Source organism: Pygocentrus nattereri, chromosome 9 (assembly GCF_015220715.1).
Source record: "Pygocentrus nattereri isolate fPygNat1 chromosome 9, fPygNat1.pri, whole genome shotgun sequence".
Lineage (NCBI taxonomy): Eukaryota > Metazoa > Chordata > Actinopteri > Characiformes > Serrasalmidae > Pygocentrus > Pygocentrus nattereri.
The window spans coordinates 8,820,605-8,842,163 of record NC_051219.1 but is presented as its reverse complement, the minus strand read 5'-3'; the positions used below and the strand labels follow the sequence as shown (position 1 = coordinate 8,842,163).

At 42.7% G+C, this 21,559-nt stretch overlaps 1 protein-coding gene across 1 annotated transcript in view; it reads left to right on the top strand.

Annotated features, from left to right (window-relative positions):
- LOC108441554 (collagen alpha-1(XXIV) chain) overlaps positions 1-21,559 on the top strand; it is a 160,206-nt gene that overhangs the window by 50,559 nt on the left and 88,088 nt on the right. The window contains exons 8-14 of the mRNA XM_037541463.1: positions 2,153-2,197; positions 4,601-4,654; positions 5,955-5,999; positions 10,397-10,450; positions 13,134-13,178; positions 20,467-20,520; positions 20,858-20,902. Coding sequence (XP_037397360.1) covers positions 2,153-2,197; positions 4,601-4,654; positions 5,955-5,999; positions 10,397-10,450; positions 13,134-13,178; positions 20,467-20,520; positions 20,858-20,902 — 342 coding nt within the window. The remainder of the gene's footprint in view (positions 1-2,152; positions 2,198-4,600; positions 4,655-5,954; positions 6,000-10,396; positions 10,451-13,133; positions 13,179-20,466; positions 20,521-20,857; positions 20,903-21,559) is intronic.

Sequence of the window (21,559 nt, the reverse complement as noted above, 5' to 3'; positions counted from 1 at the left end):
AACATGACACAGTCAGTTTCTGTGCCTTAAATCAACAATCTGATTGGTCACTTCTCCGGTCACTGGCAGAAAGGGTGTGAATTGGCTGTTGCTGGGTAAACTGTGCTCAGCGCTCAGTGGACAGTGTGTTATTTTGAGTAAAACAGCTTCATTTGAAATTGTTCATGGAAGAACGTTTCGTAGCGTGGACCAAGTGTTTTCGTACAGTGTGAATATATAAATCATAGGTCATCAAAGAAAACAGCAAGGTATACGTTTGGATTTAGAGGACATTCAACTACAGCTCAACCAGCCATTTAAAAACCTTCAGATGCGTGAGCTTCAGACAGGATTCCTGCTGTCGCTGTGCTACAGAGACGTGGTTGAAAGAAACAGATCAGGGTTCAAACCCATGAAACGTACTTTACTTAGAGCTGCACAGAAGCTCTTTTCTGGCGAGGAACTAAACCCGCTTTTCTCCACTGCCGCGTTAACTCAATCAAAGGTAAATAATGAAGCGTAGATAATGGACCGCATTTAAAATCAGCTGGATTTTACTGATTTAAGTGTTCAGGCACATTTACAATAACAGCTGCTGAATTCTAAGCATGTTACTCAGTTATGGTATCAGTCTCGATATCAGCGAGTATTAAAGTGTGTAATCGTACTCGGTCTGAAAAAATGGTACCAGTGCATCCCTACTGTCCCGCATCACTGTTGGTCAGATTTGTATATTGGCAGCACTGATCCAAACTGTTTGAGTGTGTAGCGCTGATCCTATAAGAGCTGCAGCTGTCATAGCACAGTTAACATTTTTGGCAGGAAAAAAGTGATGAAATGCTTCTAAAATGTATCACAGCAAGTACAAGAAATACTCATTTTAACTGTGAAGAACCAAACATCATGTAAAAGGTGTGAATTTTAATATTCATGACGTGAAACATGCAGAGAATTGATTTCTTCCCCATTCAGGTTCTCCCACTAGGGGGCGCTATTAGCACTTCAGTATCATTTCTTTCTGTATCTTCGAGCGTGAGGACACGAAGGGTGAGACTGAATGTTATTCAGATGTATGTGTTTTTTAAATTTAGTCAGTTTATTCTTAATAAACGGGTTAAAGAGGGTACATAGGCGGAAGACAGTAGGGGCAGTAGGCCTCAGCTTGCAATTTCAGAGAGACCTTACCACCTTATAGGAGGTCTTATTTTTTTCAGCATGCAAACTAAAATCTCAAATCGTTGCTGGCTTTACACAAACTAATACAGCCCCACACGAGACAACTTGTGCATATCTGGTGACAAACATCTGCTTTTGTTCTCTACTGCCTGAATTGCCCGTTGGACGACGACCAGAACTAAACCTGTGTCACGGCTCGCTCGACTACTCTGAGCAGATGGTTTGGGCAGTTGGTTAATGTCGTTCGATATTGTGAGTCACACAGTTAGAATAGCTTGTGCATAAATGAATATTAATAATGGACTACATCTATCAAAGTGTTTGAATGAAGATGTACCCGAAGGTCCATCGCACGCCTCACCCAGGATTTCTTCTAGTACTTGCAACAATATTGTCGCGTTGTACAGCCCTGATTGCAGCGACTGGTGATATCAGTACTGAAAAGGCTAAAACCATGAGAACGATTAACAAACGATGTATCGTGCTTCTGTGTTTCATGCGCTTTTTGCTAATCCAAGCAAAAGCAAACGGTCCACCACCAACAGAAAGCTCTGTACAGCGTGGTAGAAATGTTCTGTGTTCCTTTGACCTCCTCACTCTCTGTCGCTGTTGTGACTTGTCTGTGGTGCGTAAGGCTTGGTGTAGCTGTCTGAAGGGGAAAGGTTTGAAAGGTTTTGACAGTTTGGAAAGACCTCTTAAAGGGTATTAGCCTTATCTGAGGGCAGGAGGCAACAAAATCCCCAAAAATGTGGCTGGACCAGGAAAAGAGCAGTGAGGGTAGGCACATAAGAGGACAGAGCTCTCTCTCTCTCTCTCTCTCTCTCTCTTTCTCTCCATTCTCCTATCTTTTTCTCGTTTAACCCCTTTGCAGTGGAATTAACCTGCAGTTAAGAGAACAGTAAATTGCCTGTTTTCAGTTTCTCCTGCTCTGTGTTGAGAAGCGTGAGGAGAGAAGAGTGACTCGCCCTGATTTGTTTTGGTTTTATCTTCCCTGCAGGGTCCTAAAGGCTATCCAGGCACACCAGGTCTGCCAGGAGAACAGGTATGTCCTTCTGCGCACATAAGAGACAGTAACGTGCAGTATAACGGCAAAGAAAATCTCCCCTTTTACCCCAGATGTAGTCGGATCAGTCAAGACATGTTGGGAGTCTTCAGTTTGCTTCTTTGTTGTTTGGCACATGGAAGACAATGGAAGATACTTATAGAGCACCAGTGAGTGTCGTGCAAACCGCACGATTAAATCATTACACACTTGCCTCAGACCGTGTCGACAAGTCTCATGTAGATTTATCTGTCTCTGTTTATCACCAATAAAGTTTGATAAAACAACGCAGCTAAAAACAGTAGCGGGCAGCATCAGCCATAAGCGCATAAGCAAGTTCTGAGATTATTCAGCAGTTTATCAGGGAATTGTTGGGAGGCGCGTTCGGACTAATTTAGATATGTGAGCGCCCATAAGATGTTCGGTTACCGGCAAAGGAAGGAAAAAGCAATGGGAAAAAAAGAGAGAAAATAAAATGAAACGAACGTAGAGCTGAAGGCTTCATTTTGCACAGATGCCACTGTTTTAGGAGGCTGAATCGTAAGTGTAACGAATTTAAAACATAAAGATGAGAATATGTTTGTAAATGTTATCATTCAAAAATAGCCAAGAGGAATCAGTGGGTTTACTTATGGAGTAGCAGAGGCTGGACGATGTGCCAACATGTTAGCTTGTATGACTATATCTGAAGTTTGCAAGGCCCAGAAAGATCCAGAAAGATCCAGAAAGAGGACTTACTTAGCTAAGTTAGCAAAATATCTGCTCAGTTGTATCTTGAACATCTCATCCTTGCCAGTGTGCTTATGTCAAGTTAATATTCTAGTTTAGTTAATATACTCTCTTACTTTCAAATACGAGAAAAACATTAAAATTTTACTGCTCGCAAAACACGAAATCACTGTGACTCTGAAAATGAAACTTAAAATTATACTATATTATATATTATATTTTGGATGCTGGCATCTCGCATAGTTAACCAGGTACTCAAGCACTCTGAACTTTCCTAGTTTAATAGCAAGTGAACGATGATTTATGCGTGTAGTTTGCATGATGCTAACAGGTGCTCTGTCAGTTTCCGTTATTTGTTAGCTGTGTTAGCTTCGTAGAAAGAAAGAAGCAAACTTCAGCCTAAAAACTTGCCTTGGCTGATCGATTACATTTGGGCCGAGAGAAAGTTTTATTTTTGGCCACATCGCCTCGTTAAGAGAGGCGTAAATGTTGACAAACATCAAGTTTCCTAAAGCTACTTTCTTCTTTTTGTACGTTCGTCCTATACAGTCAGCGGTAGCTAAAGCATCCGGAAGCATCCGGAACCTAATACGACGTGCACTTTGTTCAGTTACAAACTACTTATTCTCAGCAACTTGGGCTACGTTTACACCGCAGGAAAAAGTGGCCTGAATCTGATTTTCTCACCAAATCCGATTTGTTTGTTTGGCTGTTCACACCGTCTTTTAAATGTGATCTGTATGCAACATCAGTCTGAACAGATCCGCTCCCAAACCGACCCGCATGCGCAAAGGAACAGAGCCTCACGAGGCTCATCCACAGGTAAACAGTCACGCCTGTCGCTCCCAGTTTCATCTTCGCCAGCATCACAGGAGCGATTATGAAGTCCCAGCTGGTGACAGCTGGGCTCATCACCCAGAATGTGCTCGAGTTCGCCGTAAAAAGGCCACGTTATTTGGTCACGGCCACTTCTTTGGTTTGTGTCCTTGGATTCTTTAAACTGTTCTCTGATGCTGCAGCCTCGGGCTCCTCCGGCCGCGCTCGGGCTCCTTCGAAACCTCTTCAAACCCGGAGCAGCTGCGATGAGTCTCCTCTAATTTTTGATACAGGAACATCAGCCTGAATGTTTCTGGGTCTCAGCAGCGCGAAATTCTGACGAATGTGGAGTTGGACTGACGTAAAAGTCGCATGAACTCCGATCTGGCTGTTCAGACTGAGTCGCATCGCCGCTGATCGGATACGGATCGGATTTCCACATACGAAAGCGTCTCAGATCAGAATTGAAAATGTCAGATTCAGTGCTGTTCTGGCTGTTCATACACATGAGGAAAAAGATGGGATTTGGGCCACTTTTACCTGCTGTGTAAACGTGGCCTTGATGCATAGATGAAATGCAGTGAGGTCTGAGCGCAGCCTGGGCCACAGCCAGAAGAGCCGGGGTCGTGCATCAGGGTGCCATCCAGAACAATAGCTGTTCTATTCCTCCACTGAGCCTGGCACATTCTCATGTTCCCCCTCTCTCTCTCTCTCTCTCTCTCTCTCTCTCTCTCTCTCTCTCTCTCTCTCTTTCTCTCTCTCTTTCTCTCTCTGTTTCTTTCTCTCTCTCTCTCTCTCTCTGTCTCTCTCTCTCTGTCTCTCTGCCTCTCTCTCTCTCTGTCTCTTTCTCCTTCGCAGGGTTTGCCAGGATTGCCGGGAATAGTGGGGGCAGCAGGTTACCCTGGCAGGCAGGTGCAGTGACCAAGATTCAGTCAAGAAAAACTATTACCCAGAATCCCAGCTCTGGATATGTAAAGAAAAGGCAGAATTCTGGGGCAGAGTGCTTTCACCTCTTGTACTCTTTCATATGTCCGAATAGCAGTGCTGCGTTTACATGTTGGTGGTAGATGGACGACGGAAAACTGGATTTTTCGTTGTTTTCAGTGAATTTGCAACGGAAAACTCTGCCACTGCTAGTGGTAACGTTCCTCAGACAGCACCAGTAAATTTAACATTCCATCAAGAGTTCAATTTTCCCAAATTTTGCCATGAACCGCATCAGGAATATGAACTGGACGTTGACTTTTTTGGCGCTGTGGATGCCAAACATGTCGTTGTTGAATCCCAGGCACTTCCAGTGTTACACGGCAAAAATAAGTTGCAGAGCGTCCTCCTCACTTTTTCCACCTTAAATAGTCCGTCAACGCTGCTAAAGGTCTCGGATAATCACCCATTTTCACTGGAAATGCTGTCAACATGCCAACGTTTGTATGGCTTTGTGCCGCAGAGGATCACGTCCTATAAGGCACAGCGTTTTTTTTTTCTTTTTCATCGTAAACATGTGAACGCAGCATGAGGCTTGTTATTCAGAAACTATGTGGAAAAACGCAAACTGAATTATTATTATTATTATTATTATTATTATTATTATTATTATTATTGAATTATTATTAAGTTGAAGGAGAGAGGAATGCAAGTATGAGATTATAGAAGTAGTGCATTTAATTCAGTTATTTGAAATGTGTGAATCCCTTTACATGAATGCAGTTTATTACATCAACACAGGTAATGCTGGAATAAACACATTTGAATGAGGTAAATTCACTGGATCCCTCTTTTCCTCTAAAGGAAAATCCCCGAACAGTGACCAGCATGTCATTCCTAATGGAAACCAAAGGCGAACACTCAGTTCAGTTTAATTCAGTTTCATTTACACATCTTTATAAAAATCATAATACAGAAGCACACAGATGTTCTTGCTGAGGCAAGAGGGACCCACTTTTGGTGCAGTCTGAGAACCAGGGTGACACTTACCCTTCAAATTCTTAGTTTTATGTTCTCAGTAGGCCTGCGGCCTCCAAACCAGCGGAAAAGAAAAATATTTCAAGTAGATCAAAGAGTTCTTGAAGACTTTTGGGGCTCTAAAGAGTGAATGCTGAAACAAAGACAGTGAATCATGTTGTCTGTGCCTGACGATGTTTTGTCTGTAGATCATTCTCTGTGATTAATGTGTTTGTGTGTAAACTTGATGCTTACGTCTGTTCTCTTTCAGGGACTGGCAGGTCCAGAGGGAAACCCAGGCCCTAAAGGTGTCAATGTAAGCAGCGGAAACACTTATTATCCTTCCTCTGTGCTAATGTTAACAGGAAATATGTTCAGGGAACAGACCGGACTTTCAGGCTGATCTGGGATCTGTCATTCCTTATAAGATTCCTTTTAAAATGCGTTACTGTGCATTAAGTCTAGAGTTATTCATGTGATCTACATTGAATTTACATTACATTTTGATTACAGTGTATAATTACTGAAATATTTGCCTTTACATGCACTTAATAATACGATAACTGCAGAAAATCAGATTTTATCAGTAATTGGATCGATGCGTTTAAAGCCCGAGTAATCAGATAATGGGGAAGCTCCAGGTCTACATGAGTCAGGCAGTGATCGGATTTCTGCTTTGGAGCCAGACGATAAACTCACAGAAGACGTGACGTAAACATAATGTAAACCTCAAACTTCATGCAGCTTTTTAAAAACATCGCATCACTTTACTAAAAATATGTAAATAAAAAAAAACATCATGTGGAAAATAAAGAATATATAAATCCTTGATTTCATCAAGCATGTATTTGGTTTCAGTGTTTTGCTGTGCCTCGCAGAGACACTGCTCGATTATTTCCGGCCCGTTCTCACACATGCGCAGGCTGAGACACCTGATTAGTGAGCTAAAATCCAGCTCTCTTTATCAGATTTCTTAATCGGATTTCTAGATCAGAGTGTGCTGTTTACATGATCGTGTGAATAATCAGATAACTGCAGAAATTTGATGATGATCGGATTATTCAGTGCATGTAAACACATTCACAGTCAGGCACGTACTGAAACCCTGAAGATGCAGGATGCCATAGTGTTAGACGAATGTATTCCCAGCCAACAGACAACATCACCACATAAAATCACACTTTTTCCTGTCATACCTACAGATTTAATTACATACAGCACTGTGCAAAAGTCAGGTTTGTGTAATTGTTCCATTTACAGTCAAAATGGCCAATAAATGCAAAGTATGTGAAAATTTGCTAATTAAACGGTGAAGAGTCCAGACATCAACATCATTGAATGTGTTTGGGATTACTTGGATTGTGAGAAGCAGAAATTGTAGCCAAGTTCTAAGCCTGAACTTTGGAGGTATGAAAAATATCCCAGCAGATTCCTCTGAGAAACAGAACATGAGTCTCCTGAGAAGAACTGAAGCTGTAATTTCTGTTGAATGTATGTTTTCTGCTTTTTCCCCCGACACTGAAGAAGGTGGTCTCTGACTTTTGTGCAGTATTGTATTGACTTGATTACCAGGGAATACAACTAAAGCCTCTTTGAGGGCCTCAGCACGTCAAGGAAAACTTCAGAACTCCTTTCCCTCAGATCATGATGGAAGACCATCTGAATAGAACTAAAGAGAATGGAGCCCCTTAATCATCCCATAAACATCATATGAAACTCTGTAGGCAGCTGTTTTATAATACAGCTGTGTTGTTATGTGTCATGGTAGTAGCTCTCTAGTGAGCTGAGCTGTATGGAGGAGGATGTTAAAGGAATATAATGTCAAATCAGAAAGTTCTCAGTCAGAGTGACCAGGTCTGCTCTGCCTCTCCACTCTCAGAGGCCTTCGCAGCATCACGAGTGTTTTCCAGCTTCAGGCTCACAGCCATCTGTGAGGAATGTGGAAAGAAAGAAAGAGAGAGAGGGGGGGGGCAGAAAGAGAGAGGGGGGGGGAGTGAGAGAAATAAAGAGTTAAGCTGGTTTTCATTTATCTTTTGTCATCTTTGAGTGATTATACATGTGATTTCACTTAACGAGCAGGACGTGACATATAGCTGACCATCTCTCTCTCTCTCTCTCTCTCTCTCTCTCTGTCTTTCTCTTTTCTTTCTTTCTCTTTCTCTCACTCTCTCTATTTTTCTGTCTTTCTCTTTTTTCTCTCTCCCCCTCACTTCCTCTTTTACTCTTCCTCTCTCTCTCCCTGTCTCGCTCCCTCTCTTGCTCTTCCTCTCTCTCCCTCTCTCACTCCCTCTTTCACTCTTCCTCTCTCCCTTTTCTCTCTCTCTGTCTCTTTTCTCTCTCTCTGTCTCTCTTTTCTCTCTCTTTGTTTCTCCATCTTTTATTCTTCCTCTCTCTCTCTCTCTCTCTCTCTCTCTCTCTCTCTCTCTCTCTTTTTTTCTCTCTCTCTTAATTCAGTTCGGCTCTGTTTTTGGTTTTGTCACTTATACACAACCAAGAAAAGAACATGATTAAATGATCAAAAAATAAAACGGCCAACAGGTTAATAAAGTAAATTATACAATTAGTCAATCAATTCATGAATCTTCCCTGCAGGAAGTGTTTTATTATTTGAAGACTGAGGAATGTTTTCTTATAGAATAGACGTCTCATTATATTCTCACTCCACGCAAAAGAATCATAAATCATACCTTTCCATGCATATCCTGCGTTTTATGGTCTTTTGCATTGTAAAGGTTTTTTTTTTCATTGTAAAGAAAATGACAGATTTTGAGGTGCAGCATGTATTACTGTTTCTTATTATACTCAAACTGCAGAGCGTGCTGATCCCTCGATCCCTTCAGGCAGCTCTTTGTCACTGACAGAGAATTTTCCAGTAATGTACGCTCTATGTTTGAAGCTGCATGCTTGACATGCAGCACATCAGAAGTAGGGCTGCATGATTTAAACAAAGTACCACATTGAGAATATATTACTGCACATAGTGCAATATATTATTAATGACAAGGTTAACAGTCAGGCTGCATTGTACTTCAGCTGCAGTGGTGAATAGCAGGACATAGTGCAGCCCTAATCAAAAGTGACTGGAGTCTTTGGGTCATTTGCGCATTAAAGAAATAAGGAGCTCATAATTTTGCTGGCGTCCATTCATTTTGACGATGGACTCTATAGCTCATTTAAATTCTCCACCAGAGGAGTTACGGTGCCTGCGTGCCCACATTTGTCACAGTAAAGTGGATCAGCATGTGGAATTGGAGCTCTCTGGGTGCTGCCATGCTTTCGATCACTGTATGAAAGAAGCGTCATGCCGCCTTTATTTTTGGATGCACTGCTTTCTGAGCAAGTGTGGAAATTATTGATTTGCTTCATAATAATAACTAGTGTTGCACTGCATACATTAAATCCCCATCACCAATACCGATACATATTACTGATACCACAAAGCAGTTTTTGACACGTGCATGCACACGAATAGACAGAACTTAACAACACGTCAGCGGTGTGGGACAACAAGCAGCGGTGAAAATGCTCATGGCAGAATCTGTTAACAGTTTTTGGTGTTAAGAATGTGCTAACAGAGCCACTCGAACGCTCAGCGTAATGGTAGCCTTTAGCCTCGATTTAGCCTTTAGCAGTGCAGCCTGTTAGCCAGGCCTGTGCGTCCACTAGCCTCACCTGCAGTGCGCCTCCGTCAGCTCAGCAGCGAACTCTCACGGCCCCTCACTTCAACCAAGCCAGAAAAAAAACACTGAAAGGTTGACAGTATGAACGACGGTGATACTTACTGAACTGACACTCAGAGATGCAGCACGAGTGAACAATTCGCACGTATGAGACTAATAACTTGAGAAAGTTGGATGTGAAACAACATTGAGCTCCGTGTCTGAGCCACAGGTTGATCTGTTTGCTGTTTTTGACATTAAGATAAAAACAGTTGTTAAACATGGTTCTTATTACTAATAATATAATGGTAAATACTAAAGATACAATAAATAAACAAAAATAAGTTTTGTTAAGCATCTTATCAATATAGTCCAAGAAGTATATGCCGTCTAGCCAAAATGAGTGTGTTTTATTTGTGACACAGAACACAGATTTTACCAAAATAAAATGTTTTAAAAATGTATCAGCATCGTTACTCAGTATCGGCGCGTAATAAAGGATCAGGTATCGAAAGAGAGAAAAGTGGTATCTGTGCATCTCTAGTAATAGCAAAACTGAATCTGAAGCGTCAAGTATATCATCGCTGTCCAACAATAGTAAGTTTACACTTAAAGCCAGACATTTTTTTCTTGTAATATAAGTAAAGAGAGTTTATATGTAATGTAATGTAATAAGCCTTTATTGTCACATAGTCACCAAAGTAACCAGTGAAATTAGCCATCAACCCGTCTGAACACATACAGTATGACAAGGCGGGGAAGACAGGACAGCAAGACAGGGATGAGGAAAAATACAGAATAAAGAATACATGGGGAAGAGCAGCATTGTACATTCATCAAGAGTAGACTAAACAGCATATAATCAGCGCAAATGCAAAATATTCTCCCAATTCTCGTGTTCTTTGTCTGCGGCCCTTGTACTCTCTCTTCCCAGATCAGCAGAATGCACTGTATTATCAGAAGACCTTTCTTTTAGGATGTAGCAAACTTCCTCAGCCAGCACAGCCCACTCCAGCACTAACCCCTTTGTTTCTTTGTCTTTTCCTGATGGCAGGGTTTTATCGGACCCCCAGGCGTAGCGGGACCACCGGGCCTAGAGGGTGAGAGAGTAAGTCTCCCGTCCCATCTGTGCGCTCAAACACTACATGACTTGTGCGCTGGAAGGGGCAGGGTTTGAGTGGCAGGTAAAATTGCTCCGATTACAGGGCAGCGGTGTGCCTTACTTATAATTACATTTGGTACAGAGGAATTTGAGTTTCCTTAGATACTGTGATACAGCACGGAGTCCAAGCATTGGCTGACGTTAAAGGGATATGCATAAGATAAACGAGGAGTGGTGTTTGGCTTGTTGAGTCAGTAGTTGCTTTTTAAATAGACTAAACATGTTGTGAGTAAGAGTTTGATCTCGCATGATCAGCTGCTGTTGGTTGGCTGGTGGAGATTTATGGCTGTCAGCTAGGTCTGCACACATGACTGTATCTGTGTTGTTGCAGAACGTATTAATGACAGCTGGAGGCAGGAGGAGTCGGGGTGGGAATCACTACAGGCCCCTCAGTGCAGTATTGTCATGGCATTTCAGGGTTGTGATGTGATTCCGCAGTATTTAAAGATGATATGCCAAGTATTGCACAGTGACATATTTAGATATGAAAACATGTTCAGAAATGCATTAAAGACCCTTCAAACCTTTCATTCATGATATGTTCATGGGCAACGTTACTGGTGGTGAAGCAAAACAGAATTATGAGCAAATCAACAAAATGCTTTTATCTTGAACAATGGCAGGTCAATGGAACATCGCAAGACTTGTATTGTGATGGTGAGGTTGGGCAGTCTCCAAAAATGACCAGGGTGTATGGGGGTACGGGTGGTGGGGTATTTATGTGACGTAAAAGACTTTTGAAGCCTTTGCCATTTTGTACTGCTATATCAAAGCTGGTTTAAGGGGAGCCTGGCCACTTCTTGTTTCTCCCGTTATATTAAAAACATGACTAAGAAACACCAGAGGGCACTCCTGAGCAGGCCTTAAGTGAATGGAGGTGAATGGAGCAGAACAACTATAAAAGGATGTGTATCACTAAAAAAAAAAGCGGCTGTATTTTTAATTTTTTTGGATATACTTTGGGCTGCATTACTGCTACTGAGTGCTGATTGGTTGGCCAATGGAGAAGATCATTGGCTGAGTGAAGCAGTTTGTGCTCACTGACGTCATGAACGTACACGAGACATCGTGATAAACTCCTATAACTGGAGCTCGAAAGCGCTCAGTTAAATATCCCTGCTTTTAAAGTGCGATGTTCTGTGTTCAGCCAACGAACACGTTTATCTGGGTAAGAATGTTTAAGCATTTACAAAAAATGGTTTTGCTCAAATGCTCCATATGAACCCATTCCTTTTCGGCTCGCTCAGGTGCGCCCCCTAGCAGATATTATTCTCCTCACTACAAACTTTCTGCCGTTATTTTAAAACAGAAATAAAGATCAAAAACGATTACTTTCTTCTCATGGTTACCAAATGGGTGAACACAGCGCACAATTTCAAGGCATTGTTCAATAAATGTCAGTCATTAAGCAGTGTAGCAAACTAAGAGAGAGGTGGTGGTTAGCATTAGCTATTAGCTCAGCTAGCATGATAACTCCCCTGCTCGCCACAGAGCTTCAAAACTAACTCACTCAAGTTTAGATGATAATGAGTCGAGTGACTGGTATTGTTGGGACATTAAACCTGTTCCATAGAGTTTGGATCTGTAGCTTGATCAGCTAACTTAACATTAGCCTAGCGAGCAGCTACAGACCAAAACAGTACCATACACCACAGCACAGGTTTGATTCCGACTAACTGGTGGTCTGCTGAAACAAGTTTAGTAGGTAAAAACTGACGTCCGAGTCGAGCCAGTGACAGAAAGTCTAAAACCTAAAACGCTTCTTTGCTATTTAGGACAAAGCTGATACATCTAAGCACAACAGTTAGAATGAGAAACAACATGTTGCAACACAAAATAACTTCCTGAAGCGAACTGCTGGGAACAGAACACTAATAGCTGACAGAACAACAACACTATAAAGAATGCCGGGAAATATTGGTTATCGTAATTTCTAGCTCCTTAAGATCAACATTGATAGCATCGTTCGGGCAGCTCTAGTGTGCACTGAGGCTTTAAGAGCTGTGAAGAATTTGGTGAACTGATGTAGAACTAGATGTTTTCTTTTGCTTGCAGCTGCCGTCTTGTTGCCTGCTGTTCTTTTCCCTTTTGAAGGTCACCGAGGCAACAGAAACAGAAATTGAAGTCATCTTTGAAGGTGGCTTTGTTGTTATGCTAGAAGCGATATGGTCACACTTTAGAGTTCAGATTTCAAAATTGTTTATTTACTCCGAAAGCTTGAGAGTTTACGCTCTTGCTTATTTATTGTTTTTTCTCATCAGGTCCATCTGGGGAATGTTTTAAATGCTTGGGTTTTATAGCTGAAGTTTACCGTGTGGTGTGCAGGCGTGTTTAATTACATGCAGGCTAGAGGATGCAGCAGAGTACCAAAACATTCCGTTAACTGTTAAAGTACTCTTATCTGAAAAGCCTGACCATGCTTATTAATCTCAGGAAACAAAGGCACAGTGGGAGAACACTGATGTGTATTCCACATGATGAGTCTTGTTAATTAAAACAGTAGAATACCACCTTTTATTGGGTTGATTTGATGATTTATGTGCGTGTGAAGGGGTTATTTTTACATTTGATGTTTTGGTACATTCCTTTGTTCTCTGCCGATTCATACTCCCCCCTTCTCACTTTGTAGGGGATTCCAGGCCCTGTGGGGAAGAAAGGTCCCAAAGGTAGACAGGTAAGAGATGATGCCTTTAAACTTCTCTGTGCATTGCCCTACCTGCAGCACATAACTCTGTCTGATTCAGTCTCCTGTCATTAACTGAGGCGCACATTCTCCAGAGAGAGCAATTTAGCAGTGAGTGAAGGAGCTGATGTTGCCTGCAGGAGAAAAAAAACAATGCTTCTGAAAGCTTACAGCTTGTCGGCATTTTGAGCTCACGTATCAGGATGGGGAGCAGCAGTCTCTGCTCTAAAATAGTGCTATTGAATGGTGTAGGTACATCTGAAGTGGTCTATTTGTAGAGATGTAAAGGGGTGAATCTGATTGTAGGGACTGTGGGGGGTCAACAAGAAGAGGTGAGTTTATTTGTACAGAATTATGTAGAATGTTACCTGGAGACTGTGCAGAAGTGAAGCTACATTTGGAGAGAAAAGAGGATGGATAGAACAGGAGAACCCAAGAGAACAGGGTGGAGGGTTATGTTTAGAGAGACAATGAGACAGAACATTACCTGTGGACAAAAAAGGGGACTGTGTTTTACCTGTAGAGACAGAGAAGGATCGGATTTTCCCTATGAAGAGGAAAAGGGAAGAAAGAAGGGGCCGGGATGTTGCCTGTAGACAAAGATGGGGGCACAGTATTACCTGTAATGCTAAATGAGAGGTTGCTGCAGTATATTATCTATATGTATTTATGTATGTGTTTGTACAGAGAAAGACATTTGAGAGTTTACTAAAAGAAGGCAGTGAGAGACTACCTGTATAGAAGGAAGGGACAGGGGGTTACCTGTAGAGAGAGAAGGGGCAGAAGGGTTATCTGTAGAAAGAGAAGGGGTGGAAGGTTACCTGTAGAAAGAGAAGGGGTGGAAGGTTACCTGTAGAGAGAGAAAGAGTGGAAGGTTACTTGTAGAGAGAGAAGAGGTGGAAGGTTACCTGTAGAGAGAGAAAAAGTGGAAGGTTACCTGTAGAGAGAGAAGGGGTGGAAGGTTACCTGTAGAGAGAGAAAGAGTGGAAGGTTACTTGTAGAGGGAGAAGAGGTGGAAGGTTACCTTTATAAAGAGAAAGAGTGGAAGGTTACTTGTAGAGAGAGAAGGGGTGGAAGGTTACTTGTAGAGAGAGAAAGAGTGGAAGGTTACCTGTAGAGAGAGAAGGGGTGGAAGGTTACCTGTAGAGAGAGAAGGGGTGGAAGGTTACCTGTAGAAAGAGAAGGGGCAGAAGGGTACCTGTAGAAAGAGAAGGGGTGGAAGGTTACCTGTAGAGAGAGAGAAAGAGTGGAAGGTTACTTGTAAAGAGAGAAGAGGTGGAAGGTTACCTCTATAAAGAGAAAGAGTGGAAGGTTACCTGTAGAGACAGAAAGAGTGGAAGGTTACATGTAGAGCGAGAAAGAGTGGAAGGTTACCTGTAGAGAGAGAAAGAGTGGAAGGTTACATGTAGAGCGAGAAAGAGAGGAAGGTTACCTGTAGAGAGAGAGAAAGAGTGGAAGGTTACTTGTAAAGAGAGAAGAGGTGGAAGGTTACCTCTATAAAGAGAAAGAGTGGAAGGTTACCCTTAGAGAGAGAAGGAGAGGAAGGTTACCTGTAGGGAGAGAAAGAGTGGAAGGTTACTTGTAGCGAGAGAAGAGGTGGAAGGTTACCTGTAGAGAGAGAAGGAGAGAAAGGTTACCTGTAGAGAGAGAAGGAGAGAAAGGTTACCTGTAGAGAGAGAAAAAGTGGAAGTTTACTTGTAGAGAGAGAAGAGGTGGAAGGTTACCTTTATAAAGAGAAAGAGTGGAAGGTTACCTGTAGAGAGAGAAAGAGTGGAAGGTTACCTGTAGAGAGAGAAAGAGTGGAAGGTTACATGTAGAGCGAGAAAGAGAGGAAGGTTACCTGTAGAGAGAGAGAAAGAGTGGAAGGTTACTTGTAAAGAGAGAAGAGGTGGAAGGTTACCTCTATAAAGAGAAAGAGTGGAAGGTTACCCTTAGAGAGAGAAGGAGAGGAAGGTTACCTGTAGAGAGAGAAAGAGTGGAAGGTTACTTGTAGCGAGAGAAGAGGTGGAAGGTTACCTGTAGAGAGAGAAGGAGAGAAAGGTTACCTGTAGAGAGAGAAGGAGAGAAAGGTTACCTGTAGAGAGAGAAAAAGTGGAAGTTTACTTGTATAGAGAGAAGAGGTGGAAGGTTACCTTTATAAAGAGAAAGAGTGGAAGGTTACCTGTAGAGAGAGAAAGAGTGGAAGGTTACCTGTAGAGAGAAAAAGAAAAAGAGTGGAAGGTTACTTGTAGAGAGAGAAGGGGAGGAAGGTTACCTGTAGAGAGAGAAGAGGTGGAAGGTTACCTGTAGAGAGAGAAGGAGAGGAAGGTTACCTGTAGAGAGAGAAAGAGTGGAAGGTTACCTGTAGAGAGAGAAGGGGTGGAAGGTTATCTGTAGAAAGAGAAGGGGCAGAAGGGTACCTGTAGAAAGAGAAGGGGTGGAAGGTTACCTGTAGAAAGAGAAGGGGTGGAAGGTTACCTGTAGAGAGAGAAGGGGCAGAAGGGTACCTGTAGAGAGAGAAGAGGTGGAAGGTTACCTGTAGAGAGAGATAGAGTGGAAGGTTACTTGTAGAGAGAGATAGAGTGGAAGGTTACCTGTAGAGAGAGAAGGAGAGGAAGGTTACCTGTAGAGAGAGAAAGAGTGGAAGGTTACTTGTAGAGAGAGAAGGGGTGGAAGGTTACCTGTAGAGAGAGAAAGAGTGGAAGGTTACTTGTAGAGAGAGAAGAGGTGGAAGGTTACCTGTAGAGAGAGAAGGAGTGGAAGGTTACTTGTAGAGAGAGAAGAGGTGGAAGGTTACCTGTAGAGAGAGAGAAAAAGTGGAAGGTTACCTGTAGAGAGAGAAGGGGTGGAAGGTTACCTGTAGAGAGAGAGAAAGAGTGGAAGGTTACTTGTAGAGAGAGAAGAGGTGGAAGGTTACCTGTAGAGAGAGAGAAAAAGTGGAAGGTTACCTGTAGAGAGAGAAGGGGTGGAAGGTTACTTGTAGAGAGAGAAGAGGTGGAAGGTTACCTGTAGAGAGAGAGAAAAAGTGGAAGGTTACCTGTAGAGAGAGAAGGGGTGGAAGGTTACCTGTAGAGAGAGAGAAAGAGTGGAAGGTTACTTGTAGAGAGAGAAGAGGTGGAAGGTTACCTATATAATGAGAAAGAGTGGAAGGTTACTTGTAGAGAGAGAAGGGGTGGAAGGTTACCTATATAAAGAGAAAGAGTGGAAGGTTACATGTAGAGAGAGAAAGAGTGGAAGTTTACCTGTAGAGAGAGAAAGAGAGGAAGGTTACCTGTAGAGAGAGAAAGAGAGGAAGGTTACCTGTAGAGAGAGAAGAGGTGGAAGGTTACCTGTAGAGAGAGTAGAGGTGGAAGGTTACCTGTAGAGAGAGAAGAGGTTGAAGGTTACATGTAGAGAGAGAAAAAGTGGAAGTTTACTTGTAGAGAGAGAAGAGGTGGAAGGTTACCTTTATAAAGAGAAAGAGTGGAAGGTTACCTGTAGAGAGAGAAAGAGTGGAAGGTTACCTGTAGAGAGAGAAAGAGTGGAAGGTTACATGTAGAGCGAGAAAGAGAGGAAGGTTACCTGTAGAGAGAGAGAAAGAGTGGAAGGTTACTTGTAAAGAGAGAAGAGGTGGAAGGTTACCTCTATAAAGAGAAAGAGTGGAAGGTTACCCTTAGAGAGAGAAGGAGAGGAAGGTTACCTGTAGAGAGAGAAAGAGTGGAAGGTTACTTGTAGCGAGAGAAGAGGTGGAAGGTTACCTGTAGAGAGAGAAGGAGAGAAAGGTTACCTGTAGAGAGAGAAGGAGAGAAAGGTTACCTGTAGAGAGAGAAAAAGTGGAAGTTTACTTGTATAGAGAGAAGAGGTGGAAGGTTACCTTTATAAAGAGAAAGAGTGGAAGGTTACCTGTAGAGAGAGAAAGAGTGGAAGGTTACCTGTAGAGAGAAAAAGAAAAAGAGTGGAAGGTTACTTGTAGAGAGAGAAGGGGAGGAAGGTTACCTGTAGAGAGAGAAGAGGTGGAAGGTTACCTGTAGAGAGAGAAGGAGAGGAAGGTTACCTGTAGAGAGAGAAAGAGTGGAAGGTTACCTGTAGAGAGAGAAGGGGTGGAAGGTTATCTGTAGAAAGAGAAGGGGCAGAAGGGTACCTGTAGAAAGAGAAGGGGTGGAAGGTTACCTGTAGAAAGAGAAGGGGTGGAAGGTTACCTGTAGAGAGAGAAGGGGCAGAAGGGTACCTGTAGAGAGAGAAGAGGTGGAAGGTTACCTGTAGAGAGAGATAGAGTGGAAGGTTACTTGTAGAGAGAGATAGAGTGGAAGGTTACCTGTAGAGAGAGAAGGAGAGGAAGGTTACCTGTAGAGAGAGAAAGAGTGGAAGGTTACTTGTAGAGAGAGAAGGGGTGGAAGGTTACCTGTAGAGAGAGAAAGAGTGGAAGGTTACTTGTAGAGAGAGAAGAGGTGGAAGGTTACCTGTAGAGAGAGAAGGAGTGGAAGGTTACTTGTAGAGAGAGAAGAGGTGGAAGGTTACCTGTAGAGAGAGAGAAAAAGTGGAAGGTTACCTGTAGAGAGAGAAGGGGTGGAAGGTTACCTGTAGAGAGAGAGAAAGAGTGGAAGGTTACTTGTAGAGAGAGAAGAGGTGGAAGGTTACCTGTAGAGAGAGAGAAAAAGTGGAAGGTTACCTGTAGAGAGAGAAGGGGTGGAAGGTTACTTGTAGAGAGAGAAGAGGTGGAAGGTTACCTGTAGAGAGAGAGAAAAAGTGGAAGGTTACCTGTAGAGAGAGAAGGGGTGGAAGGTTACCTGTAGAGAGAGAGAAAGAGTGGAAGGTTACTTGTAGAGAGAGAAGAGGTGGAAGGTTACCTATATAATGAGAAAGAGTGGAAGGTTACTTGTAGAGAGAGAAGGGGTGGAAGGTTACCTATATAAAGAGAAAGAGTGGAAGGTTACATGTAGAGAGAGAAAGAGTGGAAGTTTACCTGTAGAGAGAGAAAGAGAGGAAGGTTACCTGTAGAGAGAGAAAGAGAGGAAGGTTACCTGTAGAGAGAGAAGAGGTGGAAGGTTACCTGTAGAGAGAGTAGAGGTGGAAGGTTACCTGTAGAGAGAGAAGAGGTTGAAGGTTACATGTAGAGAGAGAAAGAGTGGAAGTTTACCTGTAGAGAGAGAAAGAGAGGAAGGTTACCTGTAGAGAGAGAAGAGGTGGAAGGTTACCTGTAGAGAGAGAAGAGGTGGAAGGTTACCTGTAGAGAGAGCAGAGGTGGAAGGTTACCTGTAGAGAGAGGAAGAGTGGAAGGTTACCTGTAGAGAGAGGAAGAGTGGAAGGTTACCTGTAGAGAGAGAAGAGGTGGAAGGTTACCTGTAGAGAGAGAAGAGGTGGAAGGTTACCTGTACAGAGAGAAAGAGTGGAAGGTTACCTGTAGAGAGAGAAGAGGTGGAAGGTTACCTGTAGAGAGAGAAGAGGTGGAAGGTTACCTGTAGAGAGAGAAGAGGTTGAAGGTTACATGTAGAGAGAGAAAGAGTGGAAGTTTACCTGTAGAGAGAGAAAGAGAGGAAGGTTACCTGTAGAGAGAGAAGAGGTGGAAGGTTACCTGTAGAGAGAGAAGAGGTGGAAGGTTACCTGTAGAGAGAGCAGAGGTGGAAGGTTACCTGTAGAGAGAGGAAGAGTGGAAGGTTACCTGTAGAGAGAGGAAGAGTGGAAGGTTACCTGTAGAGAGAGAAGAGGTGGAAGGTTACCTGTAGAGAGAGAAGAGGTGGAAGGTTACCTGTAGAGAGAGGAAGAGTGGAAGGTTACCTGTAGAGAGGAGCCTCAGACATGGTAAAATGAATAAATGCTGACAACGTGAAAAATCTTGACACACCAAGTAATTCGTTGTTCACTTTTAGCTTCAGTAATGCGAAACTTTCCTGACACTCACTGCACTGACGTATGCATTTGGCAGACATTCTTATATAGAGTGACTTATAGTTTAATCACGTTACAGAAGCAGAATCAGAATCCTTTATTGACCCCAGAGGGAAATTGCAGAATGTAGCTGCTGGAAACAAGGAAAGAAAAGCCATTTTCCTATTACATAGATAGCTGAGATTTAACTGCACACTGCACCTACTACTGTAACTTAACATTTCTCTCTCTCGATGTTTCTATCATGTTTTAATAGAATTTCATGCTTATTTATAAGGTTGGAGAGTGTATCCAGCCACCAGCAGATCTCCTTTCAGACATATTGTTGTTATAAAAACACATGTTAGGGCAGCAGCTGAGACGCTGCCTGGTGCACTGTGCCAACTGGGCACTGTTCCCAGCGTCTATGGGCAATGCTGTCTAATCACATCCTCCCCTGGGTGGATGAAAGCTAGGTGGCAGACATTCAAAGGCCTATGGAGTCTAAAAAACACTCAGGAGAACCTCCTGCTTTCCTTGTACAGGCCTGCTTCAGGACCCACCCAGCCGTTGATAGTCAATGTCCTGTTCACATACTTCACCCTATGATCTCTATGTTCTTTTTTTTCTACACTCAAAATGAGATTTCTTATCTCAAGCGGACTATGTTGCTGTTCTGAGTTTTTCAGAAGTTAAGGGTGTGTGAGCCTGAAGAGGCCTTTACTTGACCTGTCCGTGTTGCACTCACAAATGGGTTCTTTCATAGCTACTGTTGTGAGGGTGCATGAGCTTTACAGAGTGCTGGCAAAAATCCCTTTAACTTAATGAGAAACTGTTCAGTGTGTGTCAGTTTTTATCAAAATATGGAAATTCAGAATATGCATTTTAACCTGGAATCTTGACATTATATTTGCTGAAAACAGGCGATGTAGTTTTACAGCTGACTATGCTACAATTTTCAACAACATGCAGTTTTCTTAAATTACAGTATTTTAAGATATCTTAGTGTGAATTCTTGGTGCCGATGTGCATCCTTAACAGTTTTCTCTGTAATTTAAGTAAAAATCTATTTGTAAAATGTAACAGAGTTTTAAATATATCAACACATTATGCTAAATGTGCTGTTGCGTGTTTTAAACAGAAGGTTAGATTTCTGTTTTGTTATTATTAGCATCTTTTGTTATGATCCGAAATGTCTACCTGTTTGAAACTGGGTGTCCTGTGAAACTATACAAGTGTTAATGAATGCAAAATGCTTGGATCCCAATTATCGGAAGGCACAGAGGAACATCAAAAATGCTAACCTTGCTAATAATGAATGGAAGCAAGTATAGAGGACGTAGGGGGTCACTTTAAATGTACAGATAGAGTTAAGTTAAAGAGAGCATGTCTAGTATTAGGCCCTGTTAAGCTAATGTGTCATTATAGTCTTTTTTGTATGTTTTTTTATTTTTAGGGTGCAGTCGGGGACCCTGGGGAGAGGGGCCCTCCTGGACCAGATGGAAATGAGGTACCCTATCATACTTTGTCATGTCTACTGAGGTGTCATCCTGGGAGAAGTGGTGTTATGGATTAGAGATGTTTATGTGTTAGACTCTAAATGAGCTCAGACTTGAATTGTGAATTTGCTGGTATGAGTGCACTGAATTCGACAGAGAAATATCTGTAGACCAGTAATGCACAGTTCAGATTCCTGAACTATTTGTGTGTCTGCATTAAGGTTGAAATTTGAAGTTTTACTCCTGAACATGTCATAGTCGAGTCAGCGTCTGTAGGTTCCCGTAGACGAGCCTTACCGTATGACTGTGTACATTTTCTAATTGTGTGTTTTGTGCATGTTTTACCAGGGGCCTGTTGGAGCAACTGGGACTGGTGGCTTCCCTGGCCTCAGAGTGAGTATGCCTCTCTATCTCCCACACACACACACTCACCCAGTCACACACACACACACACACACACACACACACACACACACACACACACACACACAGTTACACTCTTCACTCAGAAAGTTGCAATAGGACATCCAATGCGTGGCAGGTCCATAGACAGAAATGCCTTGTTGATGAGAGAGGTCAACGGAGAATGGCCAGACTGGTTTGAGCTGACAGAAAGGCTAAAGTAACTCAGATGACCACTGTTCAACTGTAGTGAGAAGATGCACAACGTGCTTGAGGTGGATGGGCTACAACAGCAGAAGACCATGTCGGGTTTCACTTCTGTCAGCCCAGAACAAACAGCTGAGGCTGCAGTGGGCAGAGGCTCACCAGAACAAGACAGCTGAAGAGTGGAAAAACATAGTCTGGTCTGATGGACCTGATGGATTTCTGCTGAGGTAGTGTCAGAATTTGGTGCTAGCAGCATGAATCTGTAGATCCAGCCTGCCTTGTATCATCAGCCCAGGCTGGTGGAGGTGGTGTAATGGTGTGGGGAAGGTTTCCTTTGCACACTTTGGGCCCATTTATAGCAATCTGTCCTCTCTTGAATTCCACAGCCTGTTTGAGTGTTGTTACTCACCATGTGCTTCCCTTTATGGCCACAATTTACCG